General features: G+C 44.2%; 2 protein-coding genes across 8 annotated transcripts in view; one reads left to right on the top strand and one right to left on the bottom strand.

Annotated features, from left to right (window-relative positions):
* The window catches only part of LOC115340992 (SAP30 binding protein), a 32,619-nt gene extending 21,245 nt beyond the window's left edge, over positions 1-11,374 (bottom strand). For 2 of the 3 annotated variants that reach the window (XM_041123428.1, XM_030013091.2), the window contains exons 1-3: positions 11,234-11,374; positions 10,968-11,077; positions 7,915-7,962 (exon numbers count right to left, since the gene is read on the bottom strand). In XM_041123428.1, coding sequence (XP_040979362.1) covers positions 7,915-7,962; positions 10,968-11,077; positions 11,234-11,348 — 273 coding nt within the window. In that variant the 5' untranslated portion in view covers positions 11,349-11,374. The remainder of the gene's footprint in view (positions 1-7,914; positions 7,963-10,967; positions 11,078-11,233) is intronic. The other variant, XM_030013092.2, reaches the window with a different exon arrangement.
* Positions 11,375-11,386: 12 nt separating this feature from the next.
* RECQL5 (RecQ like helicase 5) overlaps positions 11,387-17,769 on the top strand; it is a 39,704-nt gene continuing 33,321 nt past the window's right edge. For 3 of the 5 annotated variants that reach the window (XM_030013035.2, XM_030013036.2, XM_030013041.2), the window contains exons 1-6: positions 11,387-11,553; positions 12,104-12,234; positions 13,512-13,633; positions 15,462-15,980; positions 16,653-16,758; positions 17,232-17,343. In XM_030013035.2, coding sequence (XP_029868895.1) covers positions 11,387-11,553; positions 12,104-12,234; positions 13,512-13,633; positions 15,462-15,980; positions 16,653-16,758; positions 17,232-17,343 — 1,157 coding nt within the window. Of the gene's footprint in view, positions 11,554-11,616; positions 11,663-12,103; positions 12,235-13,511; positions 13,634-15,461; positions 15,981-16,652; positions 16,759-17,231; positions 17,344-17,769 lie in introns of those variants that run through there. The other 2 variants (XM_030013037.2, XM_030013040.2) reach the window with 2 other exon arrangements.

Genomic DNA, 17,769 nt, shown 5'->3' on the forward strand with positions numbered 1-17,769 from the left:
TTGCTCACCAGATCTGCCTGATGTTGGTGCGCTACCAGGCTGAGGGCAGCAAAGTGCATGTCAAGTGTATTCAGAGTCTCGGGAAGAGAAAGCAAGGGAACAGAAATACAGTGCTTTTATTCCTCCCCCCCCCCTCTTTTTTCTTGTATTGTGAGAGAGGAGAATCCCAAGAGAAAGTTTGAAACAAGCCCATTTCCTACAGCCATATCCTGTTTGCCAGCTCTGATACACAGCTCCAGGCAAAGTGCCCAGCACAGGATAAGAAATTTAACTAAGAAAAAACTGTACGGACCAGGATCTAGATACTAAGAGAAGCACAGCAGCTCAGAAATAAGCCACCTATAGAAAAAAACCCCAATACATCCAACCGTCAGTGACATTTATGTACAGTCTGTACATACCTCCCTATTTTGAGATACTATTGTCACAGACAAAAGGGGAAGGAAGAACAAGTCAGGAAAGAGTCAACTCCTGAGACATTCCTTAAGCATCTTATCAAAATAAAGAATGTGTGTAGCTGACACTGCCTTTTACTTTTTAAGCTAAATTAAGTCTAAAAATCCACCTTCATTTCATTTCAATTTCATCAAAAAAACCCACCGAAAAACTCCAACCAAGATCTGGCAAAACATTTCAGTGAGAAAATGCTTTAGAAGGGAAGCATTCATAGCATAAACACCTTTAAACAGCTTCTTTGAAACTTGATTCCGTTCACCTGACATGCTATCTCAATATTTGACAAAGATTATTTGTTAGAAGTAATTTCCAGTCAAGGAACTGTGTGCTGTGTGCCAGAACTCTCGCTTTCCAAGTGGAGGTACAGTTAATAATATCTGCCTTACGACAGCACCCTGGTCCCAAAGCTACCTGCTTCCGTTGGCTGCCTCCTCTCTCCTTCTCCACCTCTGATGCTAGAGGCCCTCCAAGCTTAACATTTGCAGATCACCCTGTGTACGTGCTTTACAAGACCACAGAGTACAGCCTCTCCACAGCGCAGACACCAACCGGGGCACAGTGGTGTAAGCGTGCAAAAGAGCCTGCACAGAAGACTGCACAGCCCATGGGAGCACACCAGCAGTTAACAGCTGCCACACTTTGAGTGCAGCCAGTAGCACAGCTCCCAGCAGTCGCTACCTGAAGCCGCCATGGTCTCCAGAGACATGCCTTGCTCTGCAGAGCCCATAAATTCTGCTTTCAAGTCACTTTTGCTTCCGACAGTGAAACAAGAATTCAGAGGTGAAATATCAGCACCACGTGACAGGGCTTGAGGTGTCAAGGTACTTTGATGATTTTATTTTTTTACAGATTGTTGCAGTGCAGAATCAAGTAGAAGGTGAAGCTGGACTGTGAGAAATCTTAAGCCTCACAGCAGCAAAGGAAAGGCTCAGGAGAGCTGACAATTAACTTCTTGCACAAGCTTTCGTCCCTAGTACACAGTACTAAAAATTCTTCTTTATGGTTTGGAGTAGAGGCAAGGTGTAAAAGCAAGTATCCTCACTGGGATATGCACTCCTCCACGAATGGATCCCACAGAGTTTTTGCAGATTTTAGTCCTTCTGTACCCAGAATGAGGAAGCTGAAAGAAGCTATTTTCAGATATTTGTTGGTATTTGAGGCAATCCTCCATCTGTGCTGACTGTTCAGACTCTCATTCTGACACGCACCAACATGCAAATTCAGAACGGTCTATTTCAGTGCAGCAGACAGAAATAATTGCAACAACAGAACTGGACTTGAAGAACTTAGACCTTTATCAGGTGAAATATGCAAGGGGAAGCAGCTCCAGAAAGGACTTTTCTTCAAGTTTAAAGACAAACAGAAAAAGCCTGGCTTTTCCTTTGGAGAAAGGCAAGCCACACCTGTGTCAATAATCTGTGGTATTTAGTACTGCAGGGAGTGAAGAGTCTGCCGCAGCATGTATGCCTGGCGGGGAGGAAGGAACAAGCATGTCCATGGACATGTCTCATCTTCCAAGCAGCTCAAGAGCTGGATTGAAGCCAGCAGCTCTAAAGTAGGTAAGCCAGCTTCAGAGACCAACAACACTGGGATCTATCTCCCTTCTCAGGCAGAACTGGAGACACAGAAGTACATGGGGCAAGGGGCAAAATAATCAAAGATGCCAGATGCTGTTTTGTTTCCTGCATACAAAACTGTTTAACCACCACTGATATTCTCTGGCAATAACTAAGGTCAACCACCTAGTTAACAAATGGGAACCAGGTATCAGCTGTGTTAACATCTGAGCACTCACTGTAATTGTGTAGAGGACAGCACTAGAAGCTGAATTAACTCTACTCCCCCTAAAGGCTCTCTGGATGTAATGCTGACTGCTGAACTGCCAAACTCTCTGGTTCCCTTGACAGAGTGCTAGAAAACAGCGTGCCAAAACCCAAAACAAGGGAAAAATATGTAGAGTTGGAGGTGCAGACAGCATTTTACACAGTTATATTAAGAGGAAGCTAGAATACAGAAAAAGATGAAGCCAAGACTGCAGTGCTTATCACTGGCACCCTCAGGCTGTGCTCACAGGCAAAGGAAGAGGGGGAAACAAACCACTGGTGATCTAACCTTAACCCTAGCCCTGGAAACTGCACACTTCATGCTTTGAAAGTGTTTACAAAGTACGCAGCACAGCCATGCATAACACAAGGCCATTTTTAAAATACAGCTGCTCTTTTGCCAGTTCTGCCCATCAGAGGCCAATACTAACCCAGATAGCAACAAAAAGCTGGGGGAAGGGGGCATTAAAAAAAGGAACATAATGAAATTTTTTTTGTTTCTGATGAGACATTGGGAGTGCCTTTCTACAACACACTTACAAACAAGTTATATCTTGCCAGATCCAGCCACCACAAGACGACTAATACACAGCCACTTCAGCCATCGCAGAGTGCACTGTCTTTGGTTGGAACAGCAGTTTTGAACACGTGTTCTTCAGCTGTATGACCTTTAACATATTTTAAGTGGAATTTTTAAGACTACCTCTCAGCAACTGAAAGCATCAAAGGCTGGTGTTTCTTAAGCAACCTTCATAATTTGCCACCACCAAAGCAAAAGATTCACTTTATTTTCTAAATCTTACTAATGCCAGCTCCTGTTACACAGCTTGCTGTGGAATACCTAAATGGAACAACGGTGCTTTAATGGTAACACTTTTCCCAAACACACTTTTTCCTCTTCTTTAGAGCAAAACACTTGTACTTGAGATGAAAGTTACTGGGTAGGTTCAGGCATCTTTTGAGAATCTGGCTTGATGAATGTATCTTGAATTCAGAGAAATTAATATGCCTTATCAAAATAAGAGTTAATTACAGGGATTACCTTACTGCATGCACACACATCCACTTACTGGTTCTTAGCACTTACTGCTTTCACTTTAAATCAAGATAATTTTGGTATTTAAACAAACAGGTTAATGGGCAGGCAAGATAAAAAAACATTGCAATCAAAAGCTTCTATCTAAGTATTAGTACACACCTACACATCATAACACAGTAAAATTACTTTACAGGTATGCTGGATCAATAAAAGCTAAACATAATAAAAAGTTGATGCTTATCAAGAGGTGGTACTTAGACACACTTAGAAACATAGTATTCCTCTGAAAATTTGACACCCTTCTACTAGATCCCAGTTTGGCTGCCTCACCATACAATGCCACAAGGATGCAGAATGGACCCTTAAAACAAAATCAGAAAAGGAAAACATCAAACTAGCCACCTGCTTTGAAAAACTGTTACCATGTGTCAGGTATTCACTTGCCAAGGGAGTGGCAATATTTATCAGCTTTCCTGCACTGGCTAGTCCTGATACCACAATCAAGGCTCAATAGTTAATGATTTCCCCCTGTGAAAACTCCAGTGAACCAAGCTGCAGGGCTGGGCTCTGTCCTTGATCAACACTTGCAACCTGTTATTCATCCAGCCCTACAATATGAAGTACAGAATCCCTCAGGTAAGACTTGGAGCACAAGGTCAGTATTTCATTTAAGGTTCACTTTCCTTCTTCCTGCAGGGCTGGTCCATTTAGTGAGCTCTGAAGGCTTATATCTTGTTACTGCATCAAGGCTGTAACCATAGCCAGCTGCTGGCAAGAGCCCAAGCAAACTGCACTCACTGCACAGCCCGTTAACCCTGATCATTCCAAAACAAAGCTGCCAGCAGAACGCCAAATGAAAGACCCATTTCCAAAAAGTCCTTTGTTTTGTACCCACAGCTCTATCATCTGAGGAAAGGACACAAAGAACCCATCCAGGCTGTGAGATTCCATCTTTTTAATGCCATGCCTTTGCCAACAGCTTCTGTTCACCATTTCTTTTCCCATCTAAGTAGAAGGCTTTGTTTCTGAAGTGCTTTTAAGACAGATGCTTGTTTACAATTGGTAACTGCTCACTTAAAAGCAGGGACCCCTAAAGTGATTTTGGTCACTAACAAACGTGTCCTGTTCCAGAGCCTGAGCACATCCATCCAGAGTGAAATTTGGAAGAGCAGTTAGTTTTAGCTAGATTTGAATCTCCATTTTTTCCATGAGTGCCTGAAGCACTTCAAAATGCAGTTACAGGATGCGACGTATCTGACTTTGCTACTTAAAGAGGAGGATTCTGCTTTTTGCTGCAAGCACACAGCATTCAGGACTGGTTCACTGTGCTCAGTAACAGTGAATCCTATGGGCCAGAAGTCTGCTCTGGAACAATACTTTCAGATGACTGATGAAGCTTAAATATTCTTCTACTCCTGGCACGCACCTTCCTCCAAACAGGTGTATAGAAAAGTCTCCACCTATCTCTCTCTGAGGGTAGACAGAAAAGAGCAGTTTGACATTACAGTGTTTGAACTTGAAAAGCTTATTGTGACTTTCTACTCAGCAGAAAAAACAACACATGAAAGCTGCAGTCCCACCTAGCCCGTTATATTGACTTCACCTCTAGTGAGGAACAAGGGCTGTACAGACAGATGCACCTTCATCAAGATCAAGAAGGGCATACTCCCTGGAATCAAGATAAAAACCTGAGATAAATATAAATACCATAGGTAGCATAGAAAAATATCTTCCCAGTTGGGCTATTTGAGGCCACTGTCTCCATCATCATTTTACCAGACAGTTTTTACATCATTCCCCACTTTGTCTCCTCAGTCTACACCCACAACTGACAACAACTGAACCTTCTGGAGGTTTTGCATCTGCTACTATCAAAGTGCAGAATGAGGCCAAATCACCAGCAACACGGGAACTCCTTCTCCACACAACCTGGTTCAAGTGTCCCGATCAATTATTCAAGATATAATCTCAAAGTAGTTCATTCACTGTATGTACAAAGAGACAAAACACCAGAGAAAAATGCTGAATGTATATTCAGGGCTTGAAAAGACTATGATTAACCAATGAATTGCAACGGTTTTCTCATTCATGCATTTTAAAGGATTTACCTTCTGCGTACAGTCAGATTCAGACCCTGGAAAAGCCCTAGTCACATATAAAGGGCCTGTGACATCTATTTAAACACGTTTCCAGGTCTGTGATATCCTACAACATAACTGACAGAGCAAGAACAACTATGCACTCAGCTGGGACAAAACAAAATAAAGTTATCTGAAAGTGTTAGCAAGTTATAATCAAGCGCCTCACTTTTTGCCACACTTTGGATTTATAATAACTACAACTCTTACTCACTGGTTATCATAGATATTGCAAGCTTAAAACAATGAGGAAGAACGAGGAGAACACTGCCACTTGGTGGAAAAGGGGGATAGGAAACATTTGCAACTGCTCCAAGTAAAGCCACTTTTACAATGATGTTCCATCTCCCCACATCCCGAGTGAATTTCTTAACAGCATGGCTAGTGCAATTCCATCAGTGCCCCACAGAATGCCATACAGCAACACACCTGCTCTACTGCCAGCACAGCACTGGGCTGCCTTGCAGTATGCTGCATAGCAAAGGTGTACTCCCCAAAATGCCAGCCGGCTATTTAGCTAGAATTCAAAAAAACCCCAAAAGTCCAGAGGACGCTATTGCCTTTTTTACTTAAGTATGAAGACATCTATTAAGGATGACATGGAAGTCTGAAACTGCTGAAGTTCAGATTTGCTTCCCTGCTAATCTTCTCAAATCCTCACCCTTCATGCTGTGCTAGGATATAGCAGGAATTACATTTTACCTTTTTTTTTTTTTTTTTAAGTTGTACTTTAATTTATATTTTCAGTTCTTGCAGAGTTCCTATTGCAGAGTGTACGCAAGATACCAAATGCTTTTAATACATTCAGTGTTGCTTGCTTCCCCACCAAAGCTGAAACACTGCTCCATGACCATGTGTAGCTCTTCAGAAGGACAAAATGCACTTGGACAGTAGCACACAGAACTCACTGAAATCAGAAGGCTTTTTAAATGAGTCAACATGAAATGTCAGCAACGTATTAAAGCAGTAGCCACACAATTCAGTGGTAAGAATTCTGTAATGCATCATCACTCAGTCAAGAGCTACTACAGTCTGATTTTGTTCTCTCTTGCCAGATTTTTTCCCCATTGCCCTGAAGTACTAGAGCCCTTTTAGAGGAGTCAGAAATGCATACAATTGCAACAGGGCCCTACTACAGAGGTTGTGGTGATGTACAACATATCTCTCTTTTAAGGAAAACCCATCTATTCTTCTTTCACAGTGCACATTTGAATCCAGCAGGTTTTACAGAAACATCTTGCTAGCATGCTTACCAGCCACAATGGCAAAAACTTAGAAGTAGAAAAAGGGTAAGAGTGAGAGATTATCTTTTCCTCTCTTTCCAAAAAAACATGATTTATTTTCTTGTGACAAGGAAAGGAGACAATACATTCCATTTCCAAGTGCCTCCTACCTGTATGCCAAAGGCATTAATGGTATTCCACACACTGATGCAAGAGACTTCAACTGCAGTACAGCTGCCAAGATTTTCAACTATGTATCATTATAAACCCATAAAAATATTGTGGACACTGGAAGAAGGTGCTGCTACAAAACTCATTTATGCACAATAGCTAAACATATTCATTTGCCTTCATCTTGTCCTATCAAAGCCCTATGCTAATTCAAACACTCTACAGAATTTCAGTTTGCAGCACAGTCCTCTGGTTTTCTTAGCAGGGCTTAGAGACTGCCCTTGAGGAAGTTACTGGATAAAATAAGAGACCCTTGCAACTGTCATTCACTCGATATCCAACAAGACTGCTTATATTGCATGGGGGATTGAGCTAGCACAGAAATTTGAGCACAATTCTCTATAAAGTTTGAAACGGATTTGGTCTTTTAACTGTCTTCCAGCTATTAGCCTGATATATATTGCTATGTGCTGTTTAACACCTGTTTTTCAGCAGAAACAAGATGTAATTCCAAGATAAAGAGAAACTTCCACTATTTATGATAGCTATCATCTGGGGATCTCATTTCACTTTTTTAATTTCAAATACAACCTTTACAAAACAGCTTCATTCAGATGGACAGAAAGAGAGCTGGAGACAAGTGAATTGATTTTGACACGTTTCATGACCTCTAGGAGCATAAGATCGTTTATTCATTAAGCTGTTCTATAAGAAGAAAGTATTCCAACTAACACTGATCCTAAGAGAATTTTGTACTGAATACTCCATCTCCTAGACCACTACAAAATAGGTGAGATACTGTCAGAAAACCCACCTCAGACCTAAGGTACACGATGGCTAAGTTCATGAATGTAGGTCTCGATCGTGACTCAGCCCGTAGCCTAACTGGTAACTACCTTTGGCAGAAGCCAGAACTAAAGTCAAAAAAACACATTACAGCTACAACAAGGGAAGTATGGAACTAGCTAAGGAATATCACAAACGAACACCAAGCCATGCTGTTAAGACTTATTCCTCTTGTACTGAGCTTCCCCCCCCCACCACCATACCACACTTCCAAATACCTTTAGGTCACCAGCCTCAGGTTTTTCAGTCTCTGAATCGTCATCTTCCTACAAGACAAGAATTTACAGGATTAAGCTTAAAGAGCAGGCTTGGCAAGTAACTGCACTTACAGCAAAGGGCTTGCATTCCGCAGCCCAGCAGTTGTCCAAGCCCTTTCCACAGAAGTTAAGTTTTGCCCCACCCACTCATGACCAGAAAACAAGTCCTACAGTCAGGGAAAGAAGTGTTTGTTTGGTTTGGGTTTTTTTAGGCAAAAGCATCACTCAGCAGCAGATGTACCCTGCAAAACACATGCGGCTCCTGAATGCTCAGAACTAGACAATACGAAGCAAGAGAACTGGGGAAAAAGCATTTGTCATTTGATAATTCTGTCTTTTCCAGTTTGCATTTGCCCCCGTTTAGCAGTACTCACAGAAAAAGCAGCATTTGCAAGACCTGTTATACTCCCAAGCATCAGCAACACACACAGGACACACAGTTGGCCTGCCATCCAAACAAACATGCAGGCTTGGTGAGGGTCTGGCCTAGCACCAAGTTCCAAAGATCCGGTGATGCCAGCTGACACCGCATCTTTCTTATTTGTGTAGTGCTGTTGCAGCCTCGTTTGCAGATGACGTGAACAGGGCAAAGAACAGGGCAAATTTCTGCCCTGCAAGAGCTTGAAATACTGAACTCAGCCTTGCATAAGATTCTACACTGCGTGAGAAGTAAGCTCCAGCTTTGGTCCCAGCTGGTACGTAAACCTAACGTTCTACTGCCCTATGAGCTACTTCACTGGGGATCCTAGAGTTACCTATGTTCCTAGACATAAATACATCATCTGGGTTCAAAACAAGTTTGAGGAGCAGAAAATGTTTTTCATGCTCAGACAACTCAGCAGAATGGTTTTTCCTCCAAACTTTGCCACAAATTTCAACTTTGGCCCCAAAACAAGAACTTGGTGTTTCAGCTTCAAAAAGAAAAACAAAAAAGTAGTGAGATGATTACATGCAACTCAAAGGAAGCTTTTACAACAAAAAGCCCACCTCAGAGTATTAGCACACGACCAAGTTCTGGCAAGGGAAGCTAGAGAATGACTACACAATAATGTCAGTAAGTTTTCATTGCCTGAATTAACATGCATATCCCCACAGAAGTGGGACATCAAACTCCTTCACTTCAGCTGCTCTCCAGCTTACCTTTCTGAAACATGCGTATATACCAATAACTCAGTCTTAACTGTCAAAGTTTAATAACAGTAAATATTTAACTAGAAAAAAACCATAGTACCAAGTAACTTGGCATTTATCACAAATAAGATTCCTCTCCCCTCCACAGTCCCACCTATATTATAAAGATAAAAGTAATTTTCAACAAAGCAGCAATGCGTTGAGTCTTTCATGTTATAGACAGGTAACTGAAACAGCTCTCAAAACTTCCTAACCTAGCAGGGGACATCTCTGAAACAACATCAACAAAGAAGCATTACTGAGAACTGCCTTTGAAAAGACAAAGGCTTTTCAGTCACTGTTAAGGTAGATAATACAAGCACAGAGTTGTTTAGATAAAAGCCCAAGACAATCTAAGTCCACCTCGAGATGCTTTCTAAAAACAACAACGCATAATCAATATAAGCTACTAGCACAAGCAATATCAAGGTAACTCTCGATTCTGGTCAAAGAATATTTAATGCAAAACCAAGCATTGCCCTCCTGCAACAAGACTGGAGAGAAGGCACCCTGTGTAACCTGCGCATGTCTGTACAGTAACCACAAACATATGCAAGACCTGTGGGCTCACACCAGAGTGACTCGATCAATTGCCATTACTTGACAGCAAGTTGTACCTCCCAGATAATGGACAGCTGCAACCTGCACTGAAAATTGTGCATGCAATAAAGGCTACTCCATTTACCTGCCCATTTGTCAATGCAAACTAAGCACAGCTGATCTTGACAAACATCTGGATCACACCTACCACTTTCTTCAAACTAAAGACATCTCATTGAAGGAGGCTCTACAGGTTTTGGATATAAAAAGAAGGATCACTAAAGCAGTAAAGAAACATCATTACTTTGCTTGGCCAAAGGCCAGGAGCAGACCCTGAATGCAATTGCTTGTATCTTCTCCAGTTAGCAACAGAACAAAACCAAAAGCAAGAACAAGAGACAGACAAATTTCTTGTCTGCTACTTGGGAAAACAGATGGCAGAAACAGTGAGTGTCTCATAAAAGACTGATCTAATGCACACAAAGTAGACTTTACTGAGGAAACGTTATAGTAACATAACCCTGTTTCTTTCCTCTACTGAATAGCCAAAACACTAGAACAGGGACAAGATAACATATTCTTAATGTAGTGGTAAACAAAAGGCTGATGAGAAAGAAAGGAGACAAGAACCTCACTCCCCAGTCCCCGCAAACTTATCATGTTGTTCTTACAGATACATGACAGAACTATACAACCTTTTGTGTATTACAGCTGCACTTATAGGCAGTGAGCTACATTCCCTGTCTCACAATGCATCAGTTGACTCGGTATTTAGGTGATGTTATACACACGCCATGCACCTCTGACAAACAAAAGCCACTCACACCTAGACAGGACACTGTTACATCAAGGTAACCTGATGTAGTGAGTGGGTTGAGTTATACATAAAAGAATAATTTAGGACATCACAGAACTTTATTCTTTTTAATCCTCCAACTGACCATGCAACAGCATATTCCTTTTACGAGGTTCTCATATATGTCAACTATGCTTAAAGAATAATTTTCATTTAGTGTAGCTGTTGACTTGTACCAGCCTTTTTCCCATAAAAGTCAAATGCCATCAGTACAGTTAGTAACAAACAACACGAGCTGCACCAAGCTGCTGATGGGTTTCAAGGCAAATGCTTTCTACTTGAAAACAAAGCAAATATAAGTATTTTGAGAGTGCCAAAACCCACACGAGGAGTCAGATATTCCGGGTTCCATCATGGTTGCCACTCAGAGGCTCTCTTTGGAGAGAGAAAAGCCTCTGCAACGTGTGAAAGCAGTCAGGGCAAGCTCTCGGAGCACAGAGGTACTTACTGACTGCCTGCTGTTCTCATCATCCTCTTCTTCATACCCGTCCTCGTCCCCCTCCAGACGGGTGAAGTCGTCGTCTCCGTACCCAACCGAGACGAGGCCTCCTTTCTCTCCTAAAGAGGAAGGGAAAAGGAAAACCACGAGGAAAAGGGAGGTGGCAACGAGCGGGGCCTTCCCCTCACAGAGGGGAAGGCGGCGGGCCGGGGCGGACTTCCCCCGCGCGGCCCGCCCCAGCCCGCCGCCTTCCCCGGCCCTCTCCCTGCCCTCACCCGTAGCCGCTCCCCCATCGCTTCCCGCCGTGCCGGCCTCGCTGTCCGACTCCGGGTCCGAATCCTCAGCATAAACCGCCAACGAGGAGAGGACGCTCCGCTTCGCCGCCGCCATCTTCCGCCTCCGCCGCGGCGGACTTCCGGCGCGCAGAGATGACGCGCGCAGCGCAGTTGCCACAGCAACACCGCCCGTCTTCTTCCGCCTTAAGCGGGCTCACGTTAAACCGGGAGAGCTCCGACGTCCGCGCACAGCGAGAGGAGAAAATCCCCCAGCGAGGCGGAGCAGGGTTCCTATGGGGGAGGGAGAGGAGAGATAAAAGGTGCGCGGCCTGTTTATAGCGGGGGGGGGCTGGTCCTTTAAGAGCTGTTTCTGACGTCATTACGCGGCGCCGCGACAGCAGCTGCCGAACCCTGACCAACTGTGAGAGGGTGGGGGTCGGGGCGAGGAGGGGGGGACGGGACGTGAGGCGGTGGAAGGGTACACCCTGCGTGGGCAGGGGGGGTGTGGGGGTGTGGGTGAGAAGGACCCCGTCGTCTCCCGTCGTCTCCCCCCCATGTCGGGGTGCGGGCGGGTTTGGGGGGCAGCGGGGTCCCCCCCACCGCTGTGGCCCTCCTCAGCCCCCAGCAGTACCCGGCCTGTGCCCCATGGGGAGGCCTCAGCGGCGGTCTGTCTCAGAATAAACGATATTGGGGTCCCCTCCACTGAGGAGGCCTGGATAGCATCCTTGAGGGGGGGGACTAAAAAAAGGGGGGAGCCTGGCAGGGCAGCCATGGGGGAGGTCGCGCAGGTGGCAATGAGACGGGGCAGGCCTCGGCCAGAGGAGGGTGACAGCGTTCGGGCTGAGCATTGGTTCCTGTCACTGTTCACAGCTTCTCTAAGATGAGCGGCGAGGCTCCCCGGGGCCTGGAAGGCAGGGTCCGGAAAACACTGCGAAAGGTCTTTGGGTTTGAGTCCTTCAAGACTTCCCTGCAGGAAAGCGCGACTATGGCTGTGGCGAGAGGTGAGGCTTGGCATCAGAAAGATGTGAAACATATCTGGTTTTCCATCTTCCTGTGAGGGTGATACTGCAGGAGTTGGTATCGCACCTGTTTTGAGGAGACGCATCACCTGGACTAGGCAGGACTAGGCAGCCCTCCAAGACCTCTGAGGCCTCTTCTGCTCTGAGATCATTTCAGCGGCACAGGAGCATGAGCATGTGCTGCACACAAACTCTCTGAGCACAGCTTTGCCCTGCCTGTTTTCCTTTGCATTCGTTTTGTAACACCACTATTGCATCAACCAGGAAATAGGAAATGTTAAAGTGCAGTACTGTTGGTGTCTCCTCTGGAGGCATTTGCCAGCATGTTTATGGTCAGATGAGGTCAAAACTGTTCATAAATGTATACATTTTCAGAGTAAACCTGTCCTTGTGTTAGAGGTGATGCTAGTAGAAGACTCGATTTCCTGGCATCGTTCATATCTGTTCTCTGAATCATGTGGCCATTATCAGAAACATGATTTTGCTACTGTTAACATATCCACCAGCCTACCGCTGTTGGTTGGACAGGCAGCTCACGCAAACAAGCTGCCAGCTGTCAGGTCCCCTGGCAGGTCTTGCAATGCGAATCAGAACAGTGTCAAACTCGGCACTCAGGATATAATTACAGTTTTCATCTATCTCCAGCAGCTATGCAGACGTGCTGTTGACAACAGACCAGCCAAAATTGGTGTTCTGCCAGCAGGGTGTCTCTGCCTATTAACATTGCATGCACTGGCATCAACCTGACTTGCAGTGGATACCGTTTAGCGCAGTGACAGTTACTAACTGCACAATATTATCTATGTGGGTGAGATTTCCAACCCTTATTTCTTATGAGGTACATTTGTGGGAAAAGCTTTAAGAGGATGTGGTAAAGATCTGTCATGGGGCTGGTAATTTGGTAACTGGAGGTCTGAAGATGAGTGAAGGCAGCTCGTCTAGAAAAGAATTAGCATGAATAACTTGTTTAACTTCTCTTTATCTTGGTTTCTGTGTATCTTCTGGTACTTTTGTAAGGCCATTTCTAAATGTTTACAAAGCAATCAGAGATTCTTTGAAGGAAACCATTGCAGGCACGCAAAGTATTGCTATGCTTTTAGAACCTAAAATGAAGTGTCTTTTGTTGGTATGCCACATGGTATGTGCACACATACGCTGTTTCTCACAGTTTACAAGCCATTGTGCTCATCCCTCCAGACAGGGCCCTGGGAACTCACCACCACTCAGTAGCCTTGAGCTTTCTTCTGTTGTCTTTGCAGGCGAGAAGGATGTCTTTGTATGCATGCCCACAGGGGCAGGGAAATCCTTGTGCTACCAGCTTCCTGCAGTTCTGGCAGTGGGCATCACCATTGTCATTTCACCTCTGATTGCACTGATTCAGGTAACTGTCTCCTGTTAGCTGTGGAAAAGCAGTCAGTGAAGGGGGTCGCGAGACACTGGAGGCACAGCTGCCTCTTGTCTTTCTGTCCATGAGTCTGCTGTTGGCCTCCCTCTGGATTCTCATCTTGATGTCTCAGTGTGTTTTCCTTACCCTGGTGATAGGTTAAGAGACTGCAACTTAGCTGCAGAGCAGAGTAACTTCGTGTGATACTACGCAGCTCTCTAAAAGGAGGTTTTTCTTCTTTAATAATAACCTAGTGGTTTTTATAACTGAGCCTTTCTCCAGTTTCTCCAGTTGTCTTTCACCTCCAGTGTGCTATACAGAAGCAGCAGAGTACCTTAAAAGGACCAAACTGTATCTTTCCCCAGAAGAAAACTGCCATTTTACCTATAAAGTAATAACTCTGGGAATGATGAAGTTGTCTTTGAAGGCATAATTTGTTCTGCATTAAAATGTCTTTTTGTTGTGGTCAGTCTTTCTGTCATGGGAAGAAGCTGGTTTAGCAGAGCTGCTCCTTGAGCACTTTCATCTGAGACACCTTTTTTTCCCTGTATTTTGCCTTTTCTACTGTTTCATCACCTGTTCAGAGAAACACCTCCCTGTATTGCTTAGACTTCTGTAGAGCATCTGATTAACATTGTATATCTGGTGTTGTAGGCTGCTGTTTTGGGTTTTAGGGTGTTTGTTGGGTTTTTTTAACTACTTTAGAGTCTTAATGTAATACATTTTAAGAATTGAGAGCAGGCTTGGTGATACATCTCAAAAAGGTGTTATAAATAGTGAATTTGTTCCAAGTGAGAGGATTTCTAATTAAGCTCCAGCACAGGCAATATTTTGTCAGTGAAATGGAGGTTAAAAAAGTTACCACTGTAAGATTTGCAGGTGAAGCAGAATGTGTCACAGTGACAAATAGGTTGAAATGGGCTCATTGAGTCTTAGGGAACAGAGCTGGAATGAACCTTCAGACGTCTTCTCATCAAGCCCTGAGATGGGGTGGCTATGCCTGAAATGATCATGATGTATTTCACTGTAGCCAAACTTCAAGAGCTTAGTCTGTGTAGTTTATTATAGGGAAGGCTGAGAGTTGACTTTGTGAACAGAACAGTGGATATTAAATCAATCACTGCAAACAGTTATTGAGTAAAATAATGAGATATCAATTTTTCAGGACTATTCATATCTTCTGAAATGTTATGTGCTAGTCAAATGCAAGTGAACAGCTCAGTGTAGGGGTAGGGAGGTGAATTTGTATGCCCAGTGTTCATCTGGATGTATCTGGATGTGATCCCATGTTTTCTTCTTGGTTTTCATGGTATGATTCTCAGCCAGACTTGGTTCTGTTGCAGTGGTGATTTGCATGATCCTTGTATTTTGTCCTGTCTCAGCTGTGCTCCTTTAGCTATTTTGGAATGAAATGCACTCTGTTATTGTAGGGCGGTGGTATTCATTTTCCATCTGTGACTTCCTGATAGTGTAAAACCTGAGACGTGTTGGTGGCTTGTTTCAGGTCACTGTGGCTATGATGAGTTATTTTGCACAGATCCCTGCTGGTGTTCCCTAGCAGCAAATAGACTGTCTTAAAGTGAATGGATGCACAAAAATGCAGTTGGGTGTAAGAGCTGGACAGATACGCTCACAGCTGAAGATAAAGGCATCTAGAGTTGAAGTTCTGAATACCCAGACTGTAGGTGTATGTTGTCCTGAGACTGGATCCTGGAGGTGGAAGTTGAGGCCTCACCTGGATCTTCCTAGTAGTCTTTCTTGGTGATAGTGACTTTCTTTATTTCCATTTGCTTTTCATTTAATTTTAATTTTGTATTTACTCTAGGATCAAGTGGATCACTTGCTGGCTCTGAAGATCAAAGCCTGCTCTCTGAACTCCAAGCTTTCTGCCCAGGAAAAGAAGACCATCCTGGCTGACTTAGCAAGTGAGAAGCCCCAAGTAAAGCTCCTGTACATCACCCCAGAGATGGCAGCTGCCTCTTCCTTCCAACCTACACTGAACTCTCTGGTGTCCCGAAACCTCTTGTCCTACCTGATAATCGATGAAGCGCACTGCGTCTCTCAGTGGGGACACGATTTCCGTCCTGACTACCTACGGCTGGGCACCTTGCGCACTCGCATACCCAATACACCATGCGTTGCCTTGACTGCCACTGCCACCAAACAGGTCCAGGAGGACATTGTGGCAGCGCTTAAGCTAAAGCAGCCGCTTTCCACATTTAAGACTCCTTGCTTCAGATCTAACTTGTTCTATGATGTGCAGTTCAAAGAGCTCTTAACTGATCCATATGCCAACTTGAAGGATTTCTGTCTGAAGGCGCTTGAAGTGAAGAACACCACTGGGGTAGGTTTTATATTTGGGGAAGAAGGCTAAACTGAACAAAATCTACCTTAACGGTCACTGACCTTCCAGTGGTTGGTATGGCCCTGACAGGTCTGTGGCAGGGAAGGAGGAGGTCCCTGGAAGGAAAGTGCTGGGGTATATTTTTTAGTTCCTCTAAAATAGGTAGAATGTGAAGGCTACGTTCTTTTCAGAGGTGTTCTCAGAAACAGGTTGGTCTAAAAGCAAATGCATTAGGAATGTGCAACTAACATTTCTGTCTTGGTTTGTCATGTCCCAGGCAATCATTGTATGTTTGATTGTGTTCTGCTCTTCTAGTGTGGCAAGGGTGAACAGAAGCATTGGGAGTGTTGTATTGAATCTCCTGCTCTAACACTAATTCCCAAAATAACTCTTAAGCAACTCAGTTGTAGCCTCTGCACCTGAGTTTATCTGTAAGGCAGAGGGAGACTGCTTCTTGCCTTGTGCCCACTGGGAGAGGATTGGGGGACCATATTTGGTCAATGTTAGGCCTTGTAGGACTTGTAAGGAAACTTTCTTTATATCTGATTTATTTTTGTGCTGCAACAGTATCTTTCAGTTGCTAGGAAATCAGCTTGGAGAAGAGATTAGCTTTAGGCAGCTTTGTTGATTCACTTCAGACAGTGTCACGGACTTTCTCTCCTGTCTGCCCAGGTGTACTCCGGTTGTGGCATTGTGTACTGCAGGATGAGGGATGTGTGTGACCAGCTGGCTATTGAATTGAGCTACCGGGGAGTGAAAGCCAAGGCGTATCACGCAGGTATTGGAAGCTGCATCTGCATCTCTCAGTAGCTGGTAGAACTGAACTGTACCACCTTTAAGGCCTGGGTTGGGGCTACCTAGAAAACAGCTTTCTAGGCATGGTCTGCAATGTGTCTGATGCTCACGCGTCAGGTCTGTGAGGTAAGTGTGGGGCCTTCAACAGAATGGCATTCCCTTCACTCCAGAACTGTTGGTTTTGTTGGATCTTGCATGACCTAAATATAACTGCTTTTATCGCAGGAGAGATCTGAATTTTTTCTCTTTGGAATAGAAACAGCTCCTGCTGACTTCTGCTTGATTGCAGGCCAATTTAAACATGGGCAGAGAGGAGTGTGTACATCAGTCTGTTTTAGTGAGGGGGTTGGCTCGCAATGGGGGAATGGAGGAGGAAGAAAATCCTCGTTTCTTTTCTTTTTTTTTTTTTGTTATTGTTTTTTGTTGTTGCTTCCTTCCCTCTTTTTCTCTTCCTAGGACTCAAGGCAGCTGACAGGACTTCAATCCAGAATGAATGGATGGAGGAGAAGATCCCAGTTATTGTTGCAACCATCAGTTTTGGAATGGGAGTAGACAAAGCAAACGTCAGGTGTGTAAGGCTGTGTTGTGCACCACCAGAGCCTGAAACCTGAGCAGTGGAAAGAGAAAGCCTCAGTCTCTCTGTTACCTGATACACCTGACTAAAATGCCTGATGAACACTTGCTAAACCCCACAAAAACAGAGCTGGAGGTTTTTTATCTTAGAAGCAGCAAAAACAAATCTGGAAGGGTTTTGTAAAGAAATTAAAAACAAGGCACCAGAGCTCCTCTTTGCCAGTCATCGTCAAAGCCAAGAAAATGGGAGGAATGCTTGTCTTTTGCCACACCCTTCAGGATTTCAAAAATAGCCATCTCGATGCAATCACAGCTGTCCCTTGCACTTCTCTTAGTGCAATAGCTGCTGTTAAAAAGCAGTGGGAAGAAAAGCTGCAACTCAAATAATTCATACACCCTCTACTAAAATAGTCAGAGCCAG

This window comes from Aquila chrysaetos, chromosome 5, assembly GCF_900496995.4.
Source record: "Aquila chrysaetos chrysaetos chromosome 5, bAquChr1.4, whole genome shotgun sequence".
Classification (NCBI taxonomy): Eukaryota; Metazoa; Chordata; class Aves; order Accipitriformes; family Accipitridae; genus Aquila; species Aquila chrysaetos.